At 44.9% G+C, this 27,455-nt stretch overlaps 1 protein-coding gene across 1 annotated transcript; it reads left to right on the forward strand.

The window, feature by feature from the left end:
* Positions 1-1,307: 1,307 nt before the first annotated feature.
* On the forward strand, positions 1,308-26,985 carry LOC119435412 (oxygen-dependent choline dehydrogenase-like; the record flags this gene model as incomplete). The annotated part of the gene is made up of 5 exons (XM_037702280.2): positions 1,308-1,497; positions 13,279-13,410; positions 24,878-25,005; positions 26,098-26,266; positions 26,814-26,985. Coding segments are annotated over 5 exons (768 nt in total), but the record flags the coding sequence as incomplete, so codon positions are not given.
* Between the last annotated feature and the right edge of the window lie 470 nt (positions 26,986-27,455).

A 27,455-nucleotide genomic window follows, 5' to 3' on the forward strand; every position in this document is an offset into this window, starting at 1 on the left:
GCGGTCGCGACCGCCGCATGGCCCAAGTACGTATCACGATTTCTGCGATCATAGTTTTGTTCGTTCCTGGATCATCTGTCTTTTTATGTGCAAAGTTTAGTATCTGTGAATGCGCAACATGTTTATTTGTCTTGTTTGACGCATTATATACAGTGACGTTTGCTTAAATACGTAGATTTATTGGAGACTTATACGTATATTGAAATATTTTGCTGCGAGGTGTTGTATACACAAGCAGTGAACTGTTTCCAGTGGCACTTTTTTGCACTTTATCAAGTTGTATCTTCGCATATGTATATTCCATTCTATCTTCGCATTTATAATGTATATTTTGCGGAGCTCCTGCTTTATATATGTATTTACTGTTGCGAGTATAATCTCGGTGTAATTACAATACACGACCGGTAACAGCTGCTCCTGTGCAATCTATTGCAACAAATGACAGCGCCATTGAGGTTTTTCCCTGGCCGTTGCATATGTACAAAAATGTAAACAAGGTTCTTGAATGAGAAACATTCATCAAAATATTTGTCCTCAACTTGTTCTTTTCATGGCCTTTCCGTTTTCATATCAGCTGCACGCACTGATTTGCTGGTTTCGAACTGATGTAGTTCTAAGGTTCGTGTGATATCTTCTTTACTTATTAAATAGACAAAAAGCGCGGAAGAATTGATAGCAGTCATTTCTGCAACTATTTTTGGGACATACGAATATATTCTTTTATGAAGAAATGCATATTTTACTTTACAGTGCGTAGCGTTCAATAATTCGTTCGTAGCATCTAATATACAATGACATTGGCAATGCAGTTATTATTCATGTACATAATCCCTCGACAAATTCTATAAGGAAGAGTCCGCGCTGCAACGTGAGCCCCCCCCCCCCCCCCCCCCTCCCCTTCCCAAACAGAATTTCTGGCTACGCCACTGATAGTCATGTACACACGTTGCAGTTCGCCGGTGGTGAAACGCGTACTGTTGGTCGTCTTTTATTGCACAAAGCCTAATTTAAAAGTATGCAGAAACCATCGACGATGATTATCAATGTAAACGGACAGCCCCAACGAACGGACGAATGAGCGAGCGAGCGACAGTAACCGCTCTCGTTGCCGCGCACACAGCCTTTCGCTCGGCGCTTTTTCAATTAAAAAACGCCCGTGTACTTAGATTTAGTGACAAGTTAATGAACCTCAGGTCGTCCAAATTAATCTGGAGTTACCCACTACGGTGGCATAATCAGATCGGGGCTCTGACATGTAAAACTCTAGAATGTAAATTTATTTTAATCCCTGAAATTTTTATTTACAGAGGTGCAACTGGGCCCGTGGCAAGGTGCTAGGTGGTTCGAGCGCGATCAACTTTCTAATGCACGTTCGTGGCAACAGAAGAGACTTTGACCTTTGGGAGATTCAGCATGGCGCGTTCAACTGGTCCTACATGGGTGTGCTTCCTTACTTTAAGAAATCTGAGCACTATATGGGCCCCAATCCAGACAGAAGTGAGTAACGGTATTTTTTCAAACAACGTTGAACGCACACGTCATCTTTAATGACCTCTGTTTGTTGACTCATGAGAACACGAAAGCCCGCAAGACGATCCACGGACTTAACATCCACTGCATTAGTTTTATTTCCACACCGCGAATTGGGTTTCCGTCAGCGTCAAGTTAATTGTTAGACCAGTGTACGAAATACCTTCATAGTGCAACTTGGGTCAAATTTAAATTACCGTTGCTGACGAAAGTCGTCAGTAGTTCCACAGTGCCGCCTGACTCTCTCATGATAAGTGCAGGTCGGGGCCGTCCAACGTCACCCATTTTCAGTGTTTCTCATTAAACCGCGAATATTCGAATACTAATAAAAAGAACTAGCTTGGGTCTGTGACATGGGGGGGGGGGGAGAGGGGGGGGTATTGCTGTTTTGACGAAGGCGTTGCCAAACCCTTCTCAATTTCCCGTCGTTTGCTGCATTACGAGCTCACTTTCTGTAAAGGCCATAATTGTATAGCATTTCGGGAAGTTTCCCCTGCGATTAAGGCGCAGTATATTTTTTCGACGCTTCAGAGATTCGTGACACGGCCCCATCGAGAATATTTATTGTAGCAGTTATCTAATTGTAACAATCAATTCATAACGTTTGTTTTGTCGCTTTAATAGTCTTAGCTGGTGTAAACAGCAATCCGTAGGAATATGCGGAAAGAGTTCCGATGGTACAGTATATTGTCGCGGCGTCGGAAACTCGCGGGACAAAAGCACTAGTAAGCAAAAAGAACAGCAACAAGAAGGGACTGATTAATACCGCGCGCTAGTCACTGCTTTTTCTTGTTCGCCGTGGTTTCTTAGTGCCTATGGTGTTGGGCTGCTAAGCATGAGGTCGCGGGATCAAATGCCCGCCACGGCGGCCGCATTTCGATGGGGGCGAAAAGCGAAAACACCCGTGCACTTAGATTTATGAGCCCGTTAAAGAACCCCAGGTGCTCAAAATTATTCTGGAGTTCCCCGCTACGGCGTGCCTCATAATCAGATGGTCGTTTTGGCCCGTAAAACTCCATAATCTGTTTTTCTTGTTCGCTATATGTTTTCTTTAAATGCCGATACCTGTTCTCATTATCACCGTCTTTGCTGCAGTACAGACGTGGCATTTGCCTCCCTTCCAAAGGAAGCAGCGTCCGGTGGCGTATATTGAAAATCAAGAAACCATAGCGCCTATAGCTACCGCGGTTGAACGCGATTGCCAAGAACGCCGCCGGCGACGCTCGACGCCGCGACGCCCTTTTTAGCAACCGCTGCGAGAGTACGCCGCGCCGCCTAACGCCTAACCTAAGCTAACCTAGCATAATCTAATATAACCTAGCCCAATCTAATCTAACGCTTCGTTAGATTATGTTTAGATTAGGTTACATTAGATTCGTTAGAATCGTTTTCCAGTGGGCTGTGCCACTCAGTTTGAGAACTGTGTCTAGAAGTAGTGCCGTGAACGCAGTTCCCCTGTCAGTATCAAATGAAATGTGGTTCTGGCACAGCAAAACTAAGTGGAAAGAAGAAGGGACCGAAAGGGACTTAGTTCTGCTGCGCCAGAACCACATTTCAAGCGCGAATCAACTAGCCCAACATCGTATTCTGCTGTATGCTACTGTCAGTAATTACTACCGCTGGGCACCGTGCCTAACGACGACGTTTCCGACAAAAAATCGAGCGGCTTCAGCTGCTGTGCCCCGCTGGTTAGAGAGACAGAGATAATTTATTAGAAAGGCACAGAGGTCGGCGTGAGCTAGCATGCTTTGGCCTGCGACTCGGTAGCTTTAGTCTCCGCATACTGGGTAAGGTAATCGGTGGCAATAATAATCCACTCTTGCCTGTAGTGGAAGTTGCAAATGGTCTAAGAAAATCCATGCCAATTTAGGCGAATTCCGTTCCCGGCACTCCAACAAGATGTATGAGACCAGCTGGCTTGTCGGGTGGCGCTTTGCGTCTTTGGCAGTCAAGACAAGTGCGTGCGCGATGTTTAGCAGCCGCTCGGAGCTTCGGCCATTAATACTTGCACCGCACTCGGGACAAAAAATTAAAATTAAATTATGGGGTTTTACGTGCCAAAACCAGTTCTGATTATGAGGCACGCCGTAGTGGGGGACTCCGGAAATTTGGACCACCTGGGGTTCTTTAACGTGCACCTAAATCTAAGTACACGGGTGTTTTCGCATTTCGCCCCCATCGAAATGCGGCCGCCGTGGCCGGGATTCGATCCCGCGACCTCGGGACAATGCTCCTGGGTAGCCTAGATGACCTGAGTGGCCTCATCAAGACACGCTGTGAGAATTTCATTGCGGAAGCGAGGCAGGCACGACCAGCAAGTAGGTGCTGCCCGTCGGAGAAAAGTTTTTCTTAATAGAGCACGTTGTCCTTCAAACAAAATGACGCCAGTCTTCTTGCAAACAGTCACGGCACGTCATTAGCTCGGCCGTTCAAGAAATTATCAATAAGTGGAAGCAGTTCCGGTCGCGCTGCTGCCGTGAAACAGTAAATATCGACAGCGCCTCATTTAATTTTTGAAAAAATAGAGGAGGCGTTGGTATCGACGACTCTCAAGAATGCAGCGTCCGTGTCCTTATCCTCGGTAACAGAGGGCTCTATTGGTGACCGAGATAAGCAGCCGGTGTCCGTGTACTTTCTTCTCTGACTTCTATACGATGGTCATGTCGAACTCCCGAGGCCTGAGGCTCAAGCGCGCCAGTAGGGCAGATGGACATTTTAAGTTAGTCAGTCAATAGAGATAATGGTGGTCGCTGATGACGGTGAGTGGGCGGCCGTACAAACATAGGCGAAATTTTATAACAGCACACATTACAGCGAGGCACTCCTCGTAGTAGTTTTCCTCAGTGCGAGAGAGAGTTCTGCTGGTGTAGGCTATCAATATTTGGAAGTCGTCTTGCCACTGCACCAGTAAGGCACTCACACGTACATTGCTCACGCGGTATAAAGTGCTGTCGGGGCGTCCTGGTCAAAGTGTGCAAGAACTGCCGGCGTTTGCAGACGATGACGTAATTCGTTAAATACCATTTGCTTGCTTTCGCCCCACACAAAGGGAACATCCTCTCGTGTTAGTCGCGTCAACGGTGTGGCAATACATGAAAAGTTCGCAATAAACCGTCGGTAATAGGCGCAGAGATCCCAGAAGCGTCTCACTGACTTCTTGTCAGATGGTGTAGGGAACTTTGTGAAAGTGTCTATTTCGCTTGGGCCAGAAGAATTAATTGTTGGGCTAGTTGGTTTTGTATAGCTGAACAGGTAAATTAGCGTGATAAAGGACACACACAAGAAAGGGAGACAAAGGCTAGCGCTACTCACAGCCGTTTAATGGCAGGGAAGGATCCTAAATTATTTAGCAAGAAACGCCGCCACATCACTTCGGGATGTGGCGGCGTTCGTTGTTCAAGTTCGTAAGGAGCACTTTTGCATGCCCATGATTTATTGCCAGAATGCTCCTTGCAATGAAAACACCTTGTGTGAGCCGATCTGTCACCCTATCGCATCACTATGGTAAGGCCTCTCGCTAGAGACAGATACAAGGCAGCAAGCAGGTTCGCGGTGATATCGTGACGTCGTGGGCTAGTCGTAAGCGCTCGCACTGTCCCTCATTCTTGCCGTTTAAATGTGAGCTCGCTGAAAATTGACCAAGCACTCCGGGAAGTTTATAACTGTGCCATAATTCCGTAGAAAGTCTGTCGTGTGTTTTTGTCACTGAAATCGGGGGCGTGTGGGTGTCAAAAGAGATGAGGTTGGGAGACGCATGGCAACACAGCAAGCAGATTTTTAATTACACTCAAACTCAAAACTCAAACTAAAACTTCACTCAAACTAGCACACACTGAACAAATAAATGTTAACTAATATCAACCTAGTCGTTAACAAACAATGAACATGATCTTAAACCCGCCTCCGGTAGTTCTTGGCGTTTCTCGCGCGAAAGTCAGGCAACTCTGGCCTACGGTTATCTCGCCGCTTACGTGGAATGTCCTCACGTTTCTTGACGCTGACTCATGGGGCTCTCTTCGTCCAAGTCGCGTCGCACCTCTTTCGGAGTCGCAGCTCCCGACGATCTTGCTGATGTCGTCGCCTTGGTGGACGCCTGTAACCCGGTCGCTGATGCTGACGTGGCAGAGAGGCCCGACGGACTAGGCCTAACGACGTTCTCGGCCGTTGCTTCCATCCAGCTCCTTTCTCAAGTGCCGACGTGGCGTTCCGGGGATCATCGAACGCGTTGGTCTGCCGATGAAGGGGGATCCTCTCTGGAGTGCCCGGCCATGTGATGCTGCAGCTGGTCCAAGTAGCCTCGCTCGAACGTCTCCGATGTCGACGGCTGTACCTCGGACCGCCCGCGTCACGGACTCGGCCGAACCTTCAAGTCTCCCATCGCCAGTGCGTTGCTGACGATGCGACCTTCCTGGCCCAGAGCTACTTAGATAATGCCAGCTCAGCCTCGCTTCTGTCTCGACCACACCTCGGGTCACGCGTCTCGCGCGCTCATGCCGTTCAGAACGCTCGGTTCGCATCGTCATTCTCTTCTTGTCTTTCGCCGCAGGCCTCTTGCTCATGACAATGGCCCCCTCTTCAAGAGTTTTTTTCCGAAAAACTGCTTTTTCTTAGCCTTCTTTGTTGGGAACAGGACTCTTCTGTGACTTGCGTACTTCTTATGTATTCGTGGCTCTCTTGTCACCACCACATTGTCGCGCACCATTCACATTTCACTACCTAATGCACTTCACTCAGCTGTTCGCAACGTTCACTGTCCCAAAACACTCTACATAAATAAATTTGCTATCTACACACATTTGTGAAAACTTACAATCTAACTGTTAAAGGGCATTCCTAAATGATATTGCTTTTGTAGCCTACCAGTTATATCTGGTCACTTTTTTCCGCCTTTTCCTAAGCTCCCATGCTTATTTATTTATTTATTATTTTATTTGAAAATACTGCAGGCCAACTTGGCCCAAGCAGGAGGGGCAGATACATGATAATAAAAACAATAATAAAATGATACATACACTGGTACAATATTCAAGTAATAGATAACAATACGCTATAAATACAAAGCACCAAGGACAGAAAAAAGCTACAATGATTACATATTATGTAATAACGCATTATCACGTAGTTAATCCAACCCAACATCAGCAGGAAAAAAACCTCACAACTAACATAAAATGTGCTCCTCCAGTGACTGAACGAAATTTGGCGACATTATTACTGATTCTGGAAGTATATTCCAGTCCTGTATAGTGCTCGGAAAATAACTGTTTTGGAATGCTTTAGTTATGGCAAAAATTGGTTGCAAAAAATGAGCTCTAGTGTGTTGTTTGCCTTGTTGTTACAGGGCGAAGGTATGGAAGATCAGTTAACTTCGTGTAACCAGTCATTATATTATGAAGAAATTTTATGCGATGGAATGTCCTTGTAGAATGTAAAGAAAAAAATTTGTTTTTCTTCATTATTTCACTTGGGGAATCAGATCTTCTATATTTACTAAAGATAAATCTGGTGGCCTTACGCTGAATCATTTCGAGCTGATTATTATTATCTTTTATCGTGTGTGGGTCCCAAATTTGTGACGCGTATTCTAATTTTGACCGTACACATGTGTTTACAGCGAGCAAGCACACATGAGGAGGAGCATTACGAAGCTTTCTGCGTAAGAAGCACAACTTCTTAAATGTCTTCGAACATATCTCAGATATATGTTTAGACCAGGTTAATTTAGTAGTAAAAGTAACTCCAAGATACTTGTAACTGTCAACGGTTTGAATGGGAGTATTGCTGGAGCAGTACTCAAATAAGCTGGGGGTCTTTTTTCTAGTGACTCTTAGCAAAACTGTTTTCTCTACATTTAACTGCATATCCCAAGAATGACCCCAAGAACTTATATTATCAATGGACTGTTGGAGCAAATCGTGATCATTGGTAGAAGTTACTTGCTTAAAAATAATACAGTTGTCTGCGAACAACCTTACCGACACTGATGATGAAATGTCTTCTGTTAAGTCATTAATATAACTTCAAAATAGCAAAGGTCTCAATACACCGCCTTGCGGCACACCAGAGTTAACAGGAATCACTCGAGAATGGCAACTCTTAATATCAACAAATTGTTCTCTGTTTTTCAAGTAAGATGCAATCCAATTAATAAGGTAACCCGGAAGACCAATTAGTTCAAATTTGAGCAAAAGTTTGGAATGTGACACTTTATCAAAGCCTTACAAAAGGCAAGAAATAACATATCAACCTGGCCACCTTTCACGAACCTATCAAGAATCATTGAAATATTGTGAACCGTTGTTACTAATTGCGTTACTGTAGACATGCCTTCCCGGAACCCATGCTGATTTGGTGACAAAATGTTGTTCTCTGTAAGATACGTTCTAATTTCCCTTGCAACGATATGGTCCAACAATTTACAACATGATGAAGTAATGGACACATGCCTGTAATTTGAGACTAGTAGCTTATCCCTTTTTTTGTGAATTGGGACAACTCTCGCTTTCTTCCAGTCACTTGGTACTTCTCCGGAATTTAAAGAAACTTTAAATAATTTCGCCAAGGACAAGCCCAGCTGATCAGAAAAACCCTTTAAAAAGGCATTCGGCAGACCGTCGGGGCCAGGGCCTTTTTTGTCGTTCAGTTTCCGTAGCACGGACACAACACCCTCCGCAGCAACCATTGGCACATTGGTGTCATCTCTGACATGTTTAGATCCTGCATGCATGGAATCAATAGTAAAGACACTGTAAAAAAATTGTTGAAACTGTCTGCAATTATTTGTGGCTCCGTAACACCTTTACCACCTAACATAATTTCTTCTACCTTATCTGTAGCTTTACCAAGGTGTCTCCAAAACTTATGAGGATCACTTTTAATGAATTCTGGCAGAGTGACATTATGATAGTATGTCTTACCTTCATTAAGTTTCCCCGCTAAAAGTTTTTGAAAGTCATTCCATGGTTAGGGTAATATCTGCCTATGTTTGCGCAGGCGCTTTAGTTTACGCTTTAAGTGCATGACCTGTCTAGTAACCCAAGTATTTTTACGTTTTGCGCACAAAATGCTCAAGACAGTATTCGAAAGCATCCTTAAGACGATTCCACATGCTTTCAGCGTCACTATTGGTTTCATTTTCAAGTGTAGTTCCAAGGTAATCAATAATATCATTATCGTTGCAGCGTGCATAGTCTTTGACATAAGCAACTCGTTTATCAGTAGCAGCAATAACAGATTTAGCATCCCAACAACAAGAAAGTAGGCTGTGATTGGAAACACCAGGTTCCACTCTTATTTCTCCGGACGAAAAGTGCTGTAGGATAAGCAATAAATCTAGGACAGCATCTGCACGCGTGCACTCGTTAACAACTTGGTCTAGATCTAATGCTAACGTAAGATCTAACAATACATCACCGTGATCATACTGACCATACACAAGTTTGCTCCAATCAATTCCAGGTAAGTTGAAATCACCAGACATAATTACGTTCTTAGAATTTAGTGATAGCAATTTGTCGTACAACTTAAGAAGAAAAGATAATTTGGAATCAGGGGCGCGATATACAGCACATACAATAAATGAAACACCATTCAAGGAAACACTTACAAGCAAACTTTCGTGCTTGCTTATTTGAGACAATACTTTTACGTTAATATGTGATTTGGCTATTATAGCCACACCACCGCCACATGATGCACGATCACGCCATATATATCTTATACCCGGGAGGAATGAATACCGTCATGCAGCAGAGAACACGGTGGCGAGTCATAGACGCACTATTTTAGCAAACTATATTGTCAATATTGCGATCCATCGACACCTGCGGTTACGAATCCCTCTAGCGTAAGGTCGGTTTTGGTTACTATGAATCGTGGTGGTGTCCTGCTTTGGCTTTGCGCACTGCTAGTTTCTAGTAATTCCGCGAGGTACAGGCTTCAGACTCTGTAAATTATGTAAAGTTGGCGTAGTACTGCTTTTCTCCTGTGCTTGTCTATGTGTATTTTTTTCTCAATCCGTTTCTCATTCTTCATCACCTGTTAAACTTTGCACAGCATGCTAAACCCCTCGCCATGCTAACCTCTGCAGTTATGATCATGCTCATTTATAAGAAATGCTGGTGCACTCACGTACGAATATTTGAGTTTGTTAGAATAGGTGGCTCTATATGCATTAATGTTCCTAAAAAGAAAAGAAAAGGAAACCAGTGCTGAGTGACGTCATGCTTCATTGAAGTCGCACCATTAGATGGCATTATTAGATGGCACGTACTGCATCTAATAGTGCACATTAGAAGGCACTATTAGATGCAGTTTCGCGCCGAACTAGGGAACAAAGTTCGACGAAGACGAGACCATGAACTTTAGTGCTATGCGAATGTATGCATATGCATTGTTAAGCATAAAACACGTCTTTTTTTCGTACCAGCGAACGTGACACTTACTGTCGTAAAACATCAGTTGAACAAGTAGAATAGCGAATCGCTATTCAAGAATGGGATCAAAATTTTTTTTTGTATCCTGTTGAATTTAACGCAAGTATTTTGATCTCATGGCGGCTGATATTATGTTCATGTGGAAAGTACCAAAAAAAAGAACGCGAAAATACTGCAATACAAGACCATACCTACAAGACCATACAAGACCATACCATAAACTGTCGCAGTATCAAGAATAAAGTTGACGAATTTAGCGCGCTTGTTGATTTAATTAAGCCGTCTATAATTTTAGAAACTGAGTCCTGGCTAAGTGACGATATAGCTGATAAGGAGGTATTTCCAAATGGTTACACATGTCACAGAAATGATCAAAATTCTCGCGGTGGCGGTGTTTTTATATTGGTAGAAAAAAACCATTTCATCGGTCCAGCTACCCATTCCTGTCGGAGAATGTGAGGCTATTTTCTGTGAACTGACTCTTTCCAACAAACGTGCTTTGACTGTATCTAGTTTTTATAGACCACCTGATTCCTCTGTTGATATATTATGTCAGTTGAGATCCGCAGTTGAAACTATACGGGCGGACAACCTGGTTATAGGCGGAGATTTTAATCTCCCAAAATATTGTGTGGAACGATTAGGGCTCACTAATTTCAAGTGAGGGTCGCTTGTGTCAGGAAATGATGAACAATGTTGATTTGTTCGCATTATCCCAAATAGTGTCTGAACCAACTAGAGGAAATCATGTTCTGGACCTAATGTTCACAAACCAACCTCAACTGGTAATTTCTACGGTAGTGGTTCCTTGAATTAGCGACCACAGTGTTGTTCTATGTGAAATGGAAATTACACGTGTAAAATCTGCGCAGCAGTGTGGCAAGACCTATGTATAACTATTCGAAAGCTCAGGTTGATAAAATAAATGAGGGTTTGGATGGGTATTACGATGTTTTTGCAACGGAAGCTGAATAAAAAACACAGATGAATTATGGACTTGCATCAAAAACAAAATGCTAGAGCTTCGACAGCATTTCATACCGTGCAGGGTCCTAAATGAAAGACAAAGTAGAAGTAAGCCTTAGTTTTCAAAAGCGCTGCGCAAGCTTACAAACAAAAGGCATAAGGTTTTATCATGATTTTCTTCAAGTGCTGTCAAGTCATAACAGGCAGAAGCTGAAAGAAATTACGTCAGAAATGAAGAAGGAAATTCGCGTAGCCAAGAATGCTTTTGGCGAATCTATCCAGCTGAGAATCAAAGATGACCCCAAGCAATTATGGAAGCACGTGAAAAGAAATGGGAAACAGGCCACATCCATTCCGTCACTCGTCTCTGAAAACGGCGTCGTTTCTGACGACGAATCTAAAGCGGAATACTTTAATCAGTATTTTGCTTCCGTGTTTTCTACTGTGATGCCTAGCAGCGATGATCGCGGAAGTACCCAGCGAGAACAGATGGCACCGATGGGCGATATGGAAGACATCGTTATCAGCACACGTGGCTTAGAACTGTTACTTTTAAAATTGAATACTGCCAAAGGTGGAGGACCTGATGGCTTCACAAATCACTTCTTTAAAATTTGTGCCCGACCTATAGCTTCCTTTTTTGAAAATAATTTTTGAAAAATCACTGGCGGAAGCTTTCCTGCCCAATGATTGGAAGATTGGCGCAGTGGTTCCAGTTCATAAGCCTGGTCCGCGAAGTGACGTAGTTAATTATCGACCGATTTCTTTAACGTGTGTTGCATGCAAAGTCTTAGAGCACATTTCATAGACGAGTATTGTAACAAATATGAATCTGTATTCCCTATTTAATGCCGCTCAACATGGCTTTAGAAAGAATTTGTCTTGCGTAACACAATTAATTGAATTCACGCATGATATTACCAGTGCTATGGATAAACGATTTTCCATAGATTGTATACTTTTAGACTTCAGGAAGGCATTCGATACTGTGTCCCAGTCTTTGTTAATTGAAAAACTTCATACCTACAATATCGTAGGTATGAATGCACAAGTTATTGCACGGATTGCCGAATACTTAAGACTGCGCAAACAGTACGTAGTTTTGAATGGTTCTGACTCATCAAGAGTAGATGTCACTTCTGGCGTCCCTCAGTGCTCAGTTCTGGGTACACTTTTGTTTCTTTTATACATCAATGATATCAGTGAACGAGTCCTGTCACATTTGAGACTATACGCTGATGATTGCATCTTGTATAAGCCTATTAGTTGTGAAGATGATTGCCGAATATTACAATGTGATCTCAGCCGCATTGCTCAGTGGTGTTGTAAATGAAACATGAGTTTGAATCTGGATAAGACGGTTATCATGTCATTTAGTAAGAAAAAAAAACATGTTTGTTTCAGTATACCTTAGATAACATTGCATTGTACACGGGTGTCCTTATATAAATACCTATGAGTTTATTTTACCACTGATTTAAAATAGCATCGTCACGTTGATCATGTAATAGCAAATGCAGGCAAGGCATTAGGGTTTCTACGGCGCAACGCTAAAAACTTCAGTATGGCTACTAAAAAGCTACTCTTCAAGACGTTCGTCAGGTCTGTCAGAATATGCATGTGAAGTATGAGACCCACCGATGCTTGGTGACAAGGAACGCATTGAAAAAATACAAAATTTAACTGCAAGATTTGTCACTGGAAATTATAGTTTTGCTTTTAGCGCCACACAAGCGAAGAATAATTTACAATGGGAATATCTTGACAATCCCAGAAAAAAACTTCGCTTATAGCTTTTTCATAGTATCTTTCATTCAACTTGACCCTTATGCTCGAGGTGACCACACTGATAAAGTAGGAGAAATATTTTGCCACACAGAACTATTCAGGATGTCTTTTTTTCATAGAACTACACGGGAGTGGAATAGGCTACCATCGTCAATAGTTGATGTAATATCGAATGATACATTTTATGCCTTGTTGAGCTGATGCGACATTACTCATGTTCCTTTTTTTTCCTTTCTTCCCTTTTTTCTTTTTCTTTTCTCTCTGCATGCGTATAGTGACTGTTATTCTTTGAACATTATGCTTACGTTATGTACCATATTGTATACTTGTAATTCATGGAGCATGGATCCGCTTGATGTTATGTATTTCCCCCCACTGTAATGCATGTAAAGGTGCTGTGAGTATTGCATAAATAAATAATACATTGTCGGGCCGTGAACCTGCCGATCACAAATTATGAAATGATTATTGCATACGTGAACGCCGATGAGCATTTCCGAAATCAGCTTGCGGCAAAACTACGATGCCTCTAATGCTGCTGGCGTGTTCACTTTTTCAGGATATCGGGGGATCAAGGGAAAAGTGCCGGTAACATTTACCGTCACGCAGACACAACTCGTTTCCACTTTCCTTGAAGCGGGGCGAGTACTCGGCTACAACTTGATCGACTACAACGGCCCGGAACAGGCGGGTAAGCACGTCATCATTTACACGTTTTGTGGTGACATTCACATGACAGCCTTTCGCCTATGTAAAGAATAAAAATGATGGTTGATCCCTCTTTCATGGGCCTCTTGAGCTGGAGTTTGAGGTATAGTAGCGGCGCCTGGTGGCGGCGAGAGAAGTTATATCTGGGTAATACCAGCTCGGGTAGTATTGAGCCCTGGCTGTGGCGAAGCACGTTTCTAGACCGAGTTTAGCGCTGATTCGCACTTTTTTCTGCCCTGTTGCGAGTGCCAAAAGGCTCGTAACTTCTCACAGACAACGCCGCGAACTGACCGCAGACTAGTTTTACGAAAACGGACTCTCCGTGTGCCGTGGGACGTAATGCTGGAAGCAGAAGGAATCGGTGACGCCGATCCGGAGTGACATAACTCAGCCTCGAAAAAGTGTCACCGTCGTTACTGCTGCATAGTGGGCTGCCAAGAGCAAGAAGGCCTCAATCCCAACATCAGATTCTATCGTTTTACTTCAAGGCCTCACGCAGCGGAGCGTCGGGCGCGCTGGATAACTTCACTACCTCACTACAAGCAGCACATGTCGGGAGTTAAATGTGCTCATCCTCGACCTCAAGCCAATAGGTCAATGCAGCGCAGCAAGACAGTATTGATTACAGCACATAGATTTTCGAGCGCTGTCATTAAAAGCTACATCAAGCGAGCAGCGCACGAGCTCGCGCTGCAGCGCGCGATTCGCACCTGCGTTACTGTGAGCTCATATGTATTGCATCAGTTATTTATCAATTGCTTAAGGGACCGATGGCCCCTACTAGAGCGCAGGCATAACTACTTTTCTAGCAGCATGCAGTCAACAAAGATTGCAGGAGGCCCGTCGTTTCGCGGCATGCTGAAATACCGCTGTCGTCGCGGCGCGTATACGATCGTGCGCTCGAGCAATTCCGTACACATGATGTCTGCTTATCGCTAGTATGAATTCATTTATAGCAAGCATTTCCTCGCGTTTGTGCACCTGAATATCGCAACGTGCAAATCTTACCTGGGGCGCTATAACGTAGAATGATTGCAAACTGTTTTGATTCCAAACTCGTTGCGTCAAATTTACGTAACTGCCGACGCAAGCATCGGGCGGTGACTCGCAGCGTTGTCTGAACAACATAATCACTCTCCTCGTTTATAGGTCACCTTTATTCGCTTTCAAAACCAATAACATTGTCTACACTCAGCGGTTTTTCTTATCTAATTGGCTTACAAGAGGCGAGGAGCACGCCCTAGTGGAGAGGGTTTCGATGGGGCCGAGCCAGCACAGTGAAAATAGATAACAATAGATAACTGCATGAAGAGGGTGGTGCCGGCTTCTCCGATTGGTCCGCTTCGCCTTACTTAGCTTGCGGTGGCTGGTCGAAAACCACGGTGGCGTGCAACCGAAGGATAAGAATACCGCTAAAACGGATCCTCAGCAAGGAAGAGTTGGCCGAGCGATGTCGCATGCTTGCCGAAAGTGCTCGATAACGTTTTACTGCCACGCAAAAATGTTTATCATGCGCAAATAAATACATGCTCACCGGCAGGTGCGAGTAGCGAGGGCCTGAGCAATCGGAGGGCAGCCATCTTCTATTCCTTTCGGAACGGGGCAGTCAGTGGCTATTCAGAAAAATTTTTCAGTTTTGTTCGGCATAATAATGCATTTTTTTCGCGCACACGTCACTTTGACGTTGTGAGTTTTCGCGGTTTTGTGAGGTCGCGTGACAGACAGGCGAAGTGAGCGTAGCCAGAAAACATTGGACCAATAGCAGCGGGCTAATGGTGAAATGGCGTCGAATCAGGAATGATTATTTTTTTCTTTTTTGCGGTTTAATCATGCATAATCAGTATGTACACGTTATATAAGATGGGGAACTATCGCGGTTTTCGTGACGTCGCGTGACAGACAGGCGAAGTTGGGAGTGGCCCGAAAATGTTTTTATCAATCGGGGAGGCTGATTGCAGAAATTGGAATCAAAACAGTTTGGAATCATTTTAAGTTATAGTGCCAACTTCGTACACGACTCGCTTCACTTGCGATTGACACCGCGCTAAAACTTCGCGGTTTGGCACTTAAAACCCCATAATTAATGTGAGCTTGGTCGGAAATACCGGTTCAGTCGCATACGACCCATCCTCTATACAATAGCGCTCGCCCTGGGACCTGTACAAGAGTGGGTGAACGTAGCGGTATTTTTCGATGACAAAGCAGTCAATTTTGCGGCAGTTGTGGTAGCTCGTGTCTTGTTTGTTGTTGAAGATATTCTTAGAAGGCCTTGGCGATGTCTTATGAACTATATAGAAGACAAAAACCTGTTGTCAAACTATATGTATGGCTTAAGGTCACACTTGCCGGCACAAGATGTCTTCGTAAGACTGAAGGAAGAGGGACTGGACCACATTCCAACAGGAAGTCAACATCCACTAGCGGCCATAGACCTCAAAAGCGCATTCGATACCACCTCACACAAACTGATATTGAAAGAACTTAATAAAACCAGGTGCGGTGAAAATCCTTCTTGGGACATAGAACCGCCACTATCGGCATAGGAGAAACACGATCCGACTCTTTCAATATGCCAAATAGGGGCACGCCACAATAAGATGCCATCTTATCACCCCTAATATTTAACTTGGGGATGAATAACCTAGCCCATAGGCTGGAAAAATGGCCAAATCGGCACTTTTCACTTTATGCCGATCCTATTACTCATTGGGCCACAAAAAGCTCAATCGGAGCAAAAGAACAAATTCCTCAAGAAGCAATAAAAATAGCACATGATTTCGCCACTGAGAACGGTACGAAATGTGCACCAAACCTAGAATGGATTACGGCGAACGTAAAATATTACAACAAATCTCAAAAAGCTGAACTGAAGCTTGGAGATTCGACACTTAAAGAATCTCAAAAACTCAGGATTTTAGGGCTGTGAATACAAAACAACACAAGAGCAGACCACACCCTAAATACTCTAAAGATTTCAGTAAAACAAATCACCAGAATGATAGGACGAATTGCGCGGAACGGAGGAGGACTGAGCGAATCAGACGCATTAAGACTTGTTCAAGGTTTTGCACGAGTGGCTGGGGCGGCGCAAATCATGCGCCGCCCCAGCCGCTCGTCCCACTGAACCGTAAAGCGCAGTCACGACCGGTCGTGAAGCGCAGCGCATGGATGGAGTAAATGGAGAAAGAAAGCTTCTCGTTCCTCCATGGTGCAACGTAATGCGCTGCTGCGAGGCGCCCGGTTGAGAACATGCGTGCAATCATGGATGGATGCAGTGCCATATTTCAGCCGCGTGACGAATTATCTTATCTTACCAGTCATCGTTTTACCAATTCGCCTTTGAAGAATCAGCAAGTCGCGAACGCGCTTGCACCGCGCTGAAAGCATTAATTACATTGATTTAGGTAAGGAATACAATGGAATCCTTTGGTTGAGGCGACTTCGGTCTTTCTGGACTTTTACATCCTGTTCAAGCAGCGCAAAATACGACGGAAGAAGAAAAGGGAAGTACACAGGAGTAGCACTGCTAGCTTCCAGCTGCGCCGGGGCAACAGCTTTTTCAGAGTCGAGATGCGCGAGGATAACTCGCTTCGCGTTACATGCACACCACCAGAAAGTGCGAGCCCGGCCCGGGCTCACGTCAAAATACCCGAACCCAGCCCGGGCCCGGGCCCGGGTCAAAAAAGCACATGCCGTGCCCGAGCCCGCCCCGAGCCCGTGAAAAAACTGCCCTACACGGCCCGGGCCCTGGCTTTCGGGTAAGCCTGAGCCCGTGCAGTGCTCTAGTGGCGGTGGCCACTGGAGTTCTGGACAGAGGACCAACCCTCCCGCCCCCTGAACCCTATTTTTCATGAATAAAGTTATTTCTCTCTCTGTTGACGCTGTCAGCGTGCTGATCTCGGGGGTACAGTTCCGAGCGCTGCCTTGCTGATGGTGCCTCGCTGTGGTGGTGAGAGGAGCAAAAGCAATGGCGATTTTTTAAATTGTGGTTCTGACGTTAGCGGAGTAGGCTCTGAGGCTCCCACACTCTGCGCACTAAGTAGTGCAAGCGTGTAGATGCGTACAGGATTGTCTTCCAAATCAGTGTGTACGACGCGGCTGGTCAGTGTGATATGATATATATATATATATATATATATATATATATATATATATATATATATAAGCGGAAGAAATGGCGCTGGGCAGGCCATGTAATGCGTAGGATGGATAACCGGTGGACCATTAGGGTTACAGAATGGATGCCAAGAGAAGGGAAGCGCAGTCGAGGACGGCAGAAAGTCAGGTGGGATGATGAGGTTAGGAAATTCGCAGGCGCAAGTTGGAATACGCTAGCGCAAGACAGGGGTAATTGGAGATCGCAGGGAGAGGCCTTCGTCCTGCAGTGTACATAAATATAGGCTGATGATGATATATATATATATGTATATATATATATATATATATATATATATATATATATATATATATATATTGAATATGTGGAGTATTGTCGATTGGTGGGATCAGAGTGATGCAGTCCACCACAGGCCTATGCTGGCTTATTTCTTCAATAAACGCGGCGAACGTAAAACGCATTACAGCAGAGTCTAGGAACTAGCTGCTGCAGCAACAGTCCGATGCTCCGCTCTGGACTGATAGGCCAATCGCGCCGCAAGTCTGATGCTTTCATCTTGAGGGGACACGCGTAAGTTCGCCATGCTGCCAGGAAAGACGCCGCAAGCTAAACGCCGGTGCTTTTATCCGCAGTTCATCCCGATGCCAACAAAGGTGCGGCGCACAGCCATGGAAGCTATGCCACGCTGTGCGTAACAGTGACGCTGCAGAAACTAAGCGGCAGTGGAGGCAATGGTGTTTTGCCATATGACCTCCTGTGTGTATAGAGACCTTTGGGTTGACAGAATCATGAATTGCACGCGGCGTCCATAACGGGTCGTGTATGTGGGCAGAGCTCAGGGCTTCGATAACCCTCGCGGGTTATCGAAGCCCTGAGGGGCGTTGAGGATATGCGGCGCGCCAGGGAAATTGTACGCCGGCTTTAGTAGATCGATGGAAACATGGACGTCCTTCTCTTTGATGCTCAAGGCGAACGTTGTGTCGCATTTTGTGGAGGGTCCGGTGTGAGGCGCCTGAAAAGTAGCACGAGTGGTGTCATCGTGGCGAAAAGATTGTGCACATGTTGCGAATTTTTTAAAACAAAGATTGTTGCCTGGGAATGATGTGCCGTTGACGATGGACTGAGGGTGGTCATGGTGTGTAGAATCCAGGGCCACAAAGTCAGAAGGGTCCAAGGTGGCGGCGTCAGACGATGCCGAGAGGAATTCTCAAGGAAGGAGCGGTAGATCCTCTTATACAACCTCTACAGGTCCCCTGAATGTTAGATTTCTGGATGGCGCGTAGACCTTGGCGACGGCTGGGAGAGCCTCAACCCAGGTTGAGTCCGGGTGGCGAATGATGCCTGCTTTGAATTGCCGATGAAATCTTTACGTCATCCTCTTAGCCCCAGGGCGATAACAGATTTGTCCTCAATTGCTCAAAACCGATAGTGAGCACGAGGATGCTGAAGAGTTGGGATTTAAACTGCCGCTCTTGATCGGTTTGACGCGACGAGGGATGCTAAAACGAGATATGCAGCCAGCAAAATGCTGACCGGGCGTCTTGTACAGTGATCCTCTCGAGGGCACATCCTTCAGGCTATGGAGTAAAAAGATCGATGGCGTTGAAGCAGTAGCGATAGGGTTCGACAAGTGGAAAGGGCCTGACGATATCTAGGTGGGCATGTGGGAAGTGTTCTGAAAGCTGCGAGAATGCTCCGACTGGCGAAGTGACTTGCCTAGTGATTTTTACACGTTGATATTCAATGTAGTTGCGCCCAGGCACGTGAGCGACGCTTCATGAAGGGCCAAACGTAGAGGTCAGCGACGAGGCGCGTAGAGGCGCTGGTACCACAATGGCTGAGGTTGTGCCGCTGGTTGAAGAGTACACGGCGATGCGATGAAGGCACGTGGGGTGTGCCAGTGAATATGTCGCAGTAGACAGTTGTTTCTGACCGTGACACGCGAAGTTGATGTAACTTGAATAAAGAGCCGCCGTTGAGAAATTGCTGCAGTTCGGTGTCGGCTGTGCGAGCTTTAGCAAGGATATCGTTAGTCACGGACGAAGAATTTATGGTGGAGACATGAGATAGTGCGTCAGGGACCACAATATCTTTCCCGTTGACATGGTTGATTTCGGTGCTAAACTGGCCGATAAACGACGGCTGGTTCTCCTGAACCGGCGGAAGGTTATCGCGGCGTTGAGAGAAGGCGTAGGTAAGAGGTTTCTGGGCAGTATAGGTGTTGCTTTGCTGTGCTCCGTGGATCTGGTGAAAAGGCCGCATTGGATCGTAGATGGCAAGGATCTTTCTGTAGCAGGCAGGACACTTCCGCTGCGCCATAGTCATAGTAGTTTCGGTGGAATTAACAGTGGGAGGGGTTGTCTTGCGAATTTCTTGGAGAAAAACGCCATGAAACCTCAGGTTTTGTCCATTTGTTGCATGAGGGCTGCTCCGCGGGCGGTTCTGAAGGCATGAGTGAGGAGTCCCAAGGGAGGGAGAATCTGGTACTGGATGAGATAGCAGAGTGACTTTGCAGAGAGCAGCTTTGCAGTCCTAAAATGCTTGTATTAAAACCTGTGTGTTGGCGACGGATTGGTTCCCTCGTAAACCAACCCAGACGTCGTGAAGTGGAGCCTGGTAGACGGCGACTTAAGGCAAGATGCCACTGTTGAAGTTCATGTCGAGGAAATGTCGGGGTTGTCTTAGGGTAATCTTAAATGCAATTGGATGCGGTCAGGCAAAGGTAGAGTCCCTTCTGCTTCGACCTGGTGGCGCAGAAAGGTAGCTTGGTAGCCAAATTGCGCCGAGCGTTGTGTTATGTGTGTTTATGAATAAGCGGTGGTAAACAAGGCGCTGGAAAAGTTTGGGAAGGTGCTGGTGGTGGTCGTCAGCGTTCCGAGAGAAAACAAGTCTGTCGTCGAGGTAGACGGAGGAGAAGACGAGGCTGTGAACGACTTCATCGATGAAGCGTTGAAAGGTATGTCCCGCGTTTCTAAGGCCGAAGTACCCGAAGGGTACTGCAACGAACAGAAGGGTGTAATGACAACAGTCTTCGGGACGTCGTCCGTGTGATAAAAATTAGCGTGAATGCCTTGACTGCCTCGAGCGGCCTGTCGTGCAGCAATTTTGTGTGCATTCGAGGGCTTTTTTTCACGCTCGGAAAAAACTTTTGTGGAGCTCCTATTGCGCAACAGACAGCTCTATCGGGAGTTTTTATTGTTGTTCTACAATATTGCTCATACAATAACATTCAAACATTTATTTGAATTAGAATATTTGAGAAGTTTATTAATTATTCAAGAAAATTATGTAATTAGGTGGAATGCAAAAATAATCTGAGTATCTCCAAGCGATGGCAAACCTTGGTTCTATCCATCTACGTGGCGTTTGCATATGTCTTAATTAATGAATCAATTTCCTAAATAATGTAGTTAGGTGAAAAGTGTCAAATAGAAAATATAGAGCAACATTAAAAGCTCTCGATACAGCTTTTTGTTGCTCAATACGTGCTACATAAAAGTTTTTTTCCGAGCGTGAGAGAAGCCCGCAAATACACACAAAGTGCCTCGAGCGGCCATGGTCGCGCGGGAATTTTGCCTTATTCGCGTGCTCTTTCAAGCTCGGAAAACACTTTTATGTAGCATGTATTGAGCAACAGGTAGCTGTATCGGGTGTTTTTCATGTTGCTCTACAATTTTCCCATTGACATTTTCCTTTTAATTTTAATATTTGAAAAGTTCATTGCTAAATTAGGACTAATTATGTAATTAGGCGGAATGCAAGAAATAATCTGAGTATTTCTTTGGTTCTTCCAACTACGTGGCATTTGCATATTTTTAAATTTTGGTGCATGATAGTTGGCACACCGGGTGTTTAAGCGAACACTAAAATTTTTTAAAGGCCCCCTATGGCAGACAGCAAAACGTTAGTTCATGAGCTGGTCTACTCGAAGAGGCGGACATTAGTTGCACAAAAAAGTGAAACGCATAATCCACTAATTAAGAAAATTTCATTACCAATGTTTTTAACTAATTACCTTATGGCCCATGTTGCAACTTACAAATTATAGCCGTGGAGTTCGCAAGGCGCATCCAATTGGAACGAAGTTACGAAGGCCCAGGGTGACACCAGTTCGAGATAGTAGAGAGTTTTTGAATAGGGGCCCCAAACGTTTTCGGGTAGGATAGGAATAAACTTTATATGTCCAACGGTTATGGCTGTTGGTGCCCGGGGCTAGGATGCCAGGGGTTCTTCGCCGGAGAAAAATCTTTGGAGATCCTCGGCAATGGCCCTAGCCCGCTGAACGGCCCACTCCTGGTCCTCGGGTGCCTCGCTGAGGAGGGCGGCTTGCCATATCTCAGCGAGGCGCCCCGCTTCAGAAGGTACTGCTGTTATCTTCCCCCTTCCTCTTGGTCCTTCGTCCTCATGGCGTTGGCATTCCCAAAGTATATGGGCCATATCAGCCCGTTCGTGCTCGCACCACGGGCAGCCGGGTGACGGATGCAGCGCGGGCCACAGGCGGTGCAGGTGGTAAGGGTTGGTGATAGTGCCCGTCTGCAACCGCCTCAGGTGGACTGCTTGGGACCTGTCCAGTCGCCCGTGGGGTTGTAGATATTTCATACGTTCTTTCCTGTAGTGTTCAAGAACCTCTCGGTACGAGGCCGGAAACTCCTCGATATCGCGATCGGCGTCCCCGTAGCCCCCAGCTCCGTCCGCCGCGATTTGGGTTGTGTTGGTAATTCCTCCGCTGGGGTCCCGCACAACAACGGCGGCTGCCCACTGGGTGATCGCGTCGCGGCGGGTAAGCTGCCTCACGACGAGATGGGCACGCTCGTTGTGGTTGGGCGGGATGCTGGCGTTTTGGGGCCCCAAAGAAATAGCGTCGACACCACTGCGCATGCGCAAGACGCAAACTGCGTTTGGGTTTTGCGTTGGGCCCACTATTTCACTGATTTAGCGGGAGCCCCAAAAGCTTTGCGTCAACAAACATGGCGACACCCATCGAAGCGACGGCTCTTACCGAGTACCAAATGGCTCGATCCGTGGTAACGCGGAAGTTCGTAAGCTAGGAGAAGTGACATGCGGTTATCGCTTTCTCTCAAATAACGCTTGTAGTGAAGATTGATTCATTAGACGCCACTGATTCCGAATTCGGTTGTCGATTGCTTGGCTCGTAGGCCTAACGTGGATTAGCTTGGCTGGTGAAGGCACGTCAAGTTGGTTACTCAAAATTAAGCGCAAGAAATCAGTTGCTGCTAATCGAATAACCTCTCAATTGTTTTTAAACGCAAAACCACGAAACTCAGAATTACTCTTCTTATCATGAAATGGTATAGTTGACTTGAATATTTATAATAGTTTTTCTTTGACACCGTAGTGGCGCTGCAAGCGCAAGACGCGATTCGCAAACGCAAAGCCCTATTCTAAAGCTCTTCACTCCTGCATGCCCCAACGCTAACACCCGCAAAGCTCTTTGGGGCCTCAAACTTGTGGGACCCCTATTCTAAAACTCTATTAATTTTCGAACTTTACGGAGAAATGCATTGGCGTTCCAGTTACTTTTGTGCTTCAATATGCAAAACGATGTTTTGTTAAGAAAGTAACTGGACCACCAATGCGTTTCTCCGTAAAGTTCGGGAATTAATATCCCGAAACTGGTAAGATTTTAACAAAACATCGTTTTGCACATTGAAGCACAAAAGTAACTGGAACGCCAATGCATTTCTCCGCAAAGTTCGAGAATTAATATCTCGAAACTGGTGTCATGCTCAGAATTCGCCCCAAGTGAATCCGCCTTGCGAACTACACGGCTATAATTTGTAAACTGCAATATGGGCATAAAATAATTAGTTAAAGAATAATTAGTGAATTTTTGTTAATAAGTCAATCATGCATTTCAATTTTTTTGCAAGTAATGTCCGCCTCTTCGAATAGACCAGCTTATGAACTAGAATTGTGCTATCTGCCACAGGCAACCTTTAAAACTTTTTGAAGTGTTCGCTAAAAAATCCTGTAGAGGATTTACAGTACGGCATCTAGGAGGGAAGGACTTCTGGACTTCCTATTTCCGTAATGTAGTCAAACTTCGCCGTGACAGTTTGTATAGCACAATGTAATTCATAATAGGGGTCATGCAGGGTGTTTTCCGGCTGCATATATGAAAGCTGGTTTTTAACAGTTATCACAATACCGCAGTAACAGTTACACAACTTGAAGAGGTGAAAGTTTAATTTCGCGATGAGTCAAACTATGTAATTACTTACTGAACTAAATTGATATAACGGCTATATATGTGGACTTTAGGGAACACTTTATAATTGTGACAAGCACTAATTATAAAAGATGCTATATCACCAAACCGTAGAACGGAATGCGTCTGCGTTCTATAGAATATTTCACCAAAAGATCTCATTCACTTACAGTGTGACGTATGCAAGGAGGTTCAAAACCTCATTGGACGTATGTTAGTAGAACGCCCAAATATCTCGGTGCGCAGTTTGGTGACAAATATTTCGAAGAATGAACATGACGACATTAATGCCAGGCTGTACTTCCAGAATTGGTGCATGCACTCTCAAATACGAAAAAAAAACACCAGTCATTCAGTAGCTTTTCTGGACATGAAACTGCGCCTCAACACGGAAAAGCTTTATATATTACACCATGTCCAATATAGCCATGGAGAGCAGTGATGGATGATGGTTTTACACGGCCATGTTTTCGTGTTTTCTGCGACATAAGTCCGTGTTCGGTTTTCCGTGGCTTTCTTCGTAGTTCTTTACGTATATAAATGTTACTTCTAAACAAGTCTCAGTAGTTGGAAGGTAAGCTTCTTCCTTATGTCTTCTTGTTGTTGTGTCTCCGTTAATGTTTATCCTTTTCCCGCGAAATTATGCAGCACCTGCTAGCCCAATAAGTTACGCTTTTTAGAACGCCGTCCGAGCAGTTCAAGCGCAAAGCTGAAGCCGGCTTTTGCTATCAATTCTTGGCCCTACGGGCGAAATTGTGACAGTTTTTTTGTTAAGCGGCAGCCTGTGTAAGCCTATTCCTCCAAAGAGCGCTTCCGAGCTTGTGCTTGCCTGTCCTCATCTGACATCAGGCCGAAGGGCGCGAAGGAAGCAAAAGAAATTAATGAGAAAGACGTCTTTGTTATCAGACGGCGTATGGTCACTTGAAGTGATACACTTGCAAACCATGCACCATTTCACACTGAGTCAAACCTGGAAACGTAATAAAGTGAATGTCCGTTTAATTCAATTACTGTTGCAGAGCGTCGGGGAAAATGCAGATGCTGATAAACCGTTGAAAAAAAAGGGAACATATATTTATGACTTCTTCTTCTTTCTCTCTGCAGGTTTCTCCAGAACTCAAACCACAAGTTTCGAAGGCAGGCGTTTTAGCTCCGCCAAGAGCTACATCAGACCAATCTACAAGAAGCGCTCCAAGAACTTGCATTTGTGTCTCCGAAGTCGGGTCACTAAAGTGAGATTTTTTTTTCTCATACGCACAATTTTTCTTCCACACATTGATCAGGAAATATTCAAACAGCGCTCCTAGCACTTTAGGACCAATGTCTGATATTCTTGCGCAGTGAGCGGTCACTTTGTAATAGCAGAGGGACAGGCTTTTGCATCCGTGGACTTTACAAATGCGCATTTTATATAAATTATTCACATTATCATCATCATCATCGACCAATTTTTATGTTCACTGCAGGACGAAGGCCTCTCAAAGTGATCTCTAATTGCCGTGCTTGCGCTAGCTGATTCCAATTTGCGCCTGCTTATTAACTAATTTCATAACCTTGCATAATTTACAACGTCCCTCGACTGCGCATCCATTCCCTTGGCACCCATTTTGTAACTGTAATGATCCACCGGCTATCTGCCCTACGCGATGCATGGCTTGCCCAGCTCATATTTTTTCTATTAATGTCAACTACAATGTTGGCTATCTCATTTTATTGGTTATCCCAAATTCGTCCACTTTAAATGCTCTAATAGATCCAGTTTACAGAACGGTGATATCTGTTTTTGATGCAGAAGACCAATTTTGTCAACACCGGGTTCCCTTTTTTTTTACAAATTACAATTGAAAAAAAAATGTGAAACAATTCAGGCCCTGAATCAATATTTAGCCTCAAATCGTCATTAGACTTTATCTTTATATATAAAATGCAACAAATCTCAGTAAAATCTGTCCAGGGGCTATCTCAGAAAAGCATTTCTGCGCTTTACAAATATTTTAATAGGTGGCATCGGAGTTGTGCCTGAGCTAAATAAAGCTCAGTGGTTTCACCGGTGTCTCCTGGCGTTGCCCCGCTCGGCGTCATTGAATGAATGGCTACTAAGCTCAAACGTTAGATAAATAGCTCAATTTTCAAGAGGGACTCCTGCGAACTGGAAAGCCATCTGTAACAGCTTGCAGTTTTTCTAGCTCAGGAGTCAAAACAATTCGCCTTATCTAAACACCCCATCAAAAGTTTTCTAATGCTAACCTTTATTCATCTCTCTCATTTTAATCAGCAAGTGACGCTCATCATCAACACTTACGCTCCTTTTGTTTGTTATTTAGGTTATCTTCGAGAACAATCGAGCTGTAGGAGTCCACTTCGTGAAGGGTGGCATTCCCACGAAAAGTACGAGCAAGGCTGGAGGTCATTCTGTCGGCAGGCGTCATCGGCTCGACGCAGCTCCTCCTCCTTTCAGGAGTAGGACCCGCGAGAGATCTCCAAGAGCTGGGCGTAAGCTTGTACCCTTTCCACATGACCAAACATCTGTTGCATCATTTGCAAGTACTCTGACACGAAGCCGTGGCTGAATGACATGGCTCACTGCTGCTTAGCATAATGTCACAGGATAAATTCCCAGCCGCGGCAGCCACATTTCAACATGGGTGGAATGCGAAAATGTGCTTGCAAGAAGGTCTGGCAGCTTGTTAGATGCCGGCGCCCATGGTAAAATATTCAACAGCCATGCCACGGCAGTGGCATTTCGATGGGGGCGCAATGCAAACATGCCCGTGTACGATGGGTACACCTAAATAACCCCAGGTGGCCAAAATTAGTCCGGAGGCCCCCACTACGGCTTGCCTCATATACATATCCTGGTTTTGGCACGTAAAACACCATAATTTTTTCCAGGGCCACTCATCATTTTTTATAAAAGTGCGTCCAGCTGTGAACCCCTTTTCTGTATCATTCTTTTGTGCGGCAAAACAGTGCGCTTATCAAAGCTTCCCGGATATCTGTGCTGTTCTACAGCGAGCAGCCATGCTCCACTAAATTGCAGATTCCTGTGGTTGCGGACCTTCCAGTGGGCAAGAATCTTCAGGACCACATGTTCATGGGTGGAATGGCGGCCACGATGGACGTAGATGCAGGACTCAAGCCACAAGATATGGCGGTAGTGAGAGAATATGCTCGCACAAAAACAGGTAACATCATGATGAAATTCAAAGCTATAGCGATCCGTTAGCCCGACATGTTGTTTCCAGGACCTTTCACTCGGCGGTATGAAAAATTCTGATTGGGGTCATACATAGAAGAGAGAAAGTGAAGAAATAAGAAAGGCTGCGGAGATGTTATCCCGACCATAAAAACAGCTTTGCTACGCTATACTGAGGGACGGTGAAATGAGAGCTATAAAGGTAAGAAGAAAATAGCGTAGCTTGCACTAGTGGCGCAAGGCTAAATAAACGGCGGAGCTGATTGGCACCTAGCACTACCAACTCATCCCCAGCATTTTCCGCAATTCATTGATTATTGATCGATTATCGATTAGCTATTGGTTGGCTGCCGATTGGCTATCAGAAGGTATTGGCTACGTATTGGGCTAGGCTAAGCACTACCAAGTCATCCCCAGCTTTTTCCGGAATTTATTGATTATTTACCGATTATCGATTAGCTATTGATTAGCTATCGATTGGCTACC

This window comes from Dermacentor silvarum, unplaced genomic scaffold (genome assembly GCF_013339745.2).
Source record: "Dermacentor silvarum isolate Dsil-2018 unplaced genomic scaffold, BIME_Dsil_1.4 Seq69, whole genome shotgun sequence".
Taxonomy (NCBI): Eukaryota; Metazoa; Arthropoda; class Arachnida; order Ixodida; family Ixodidae; genus Dermacentor; species Dermacentor silvarum.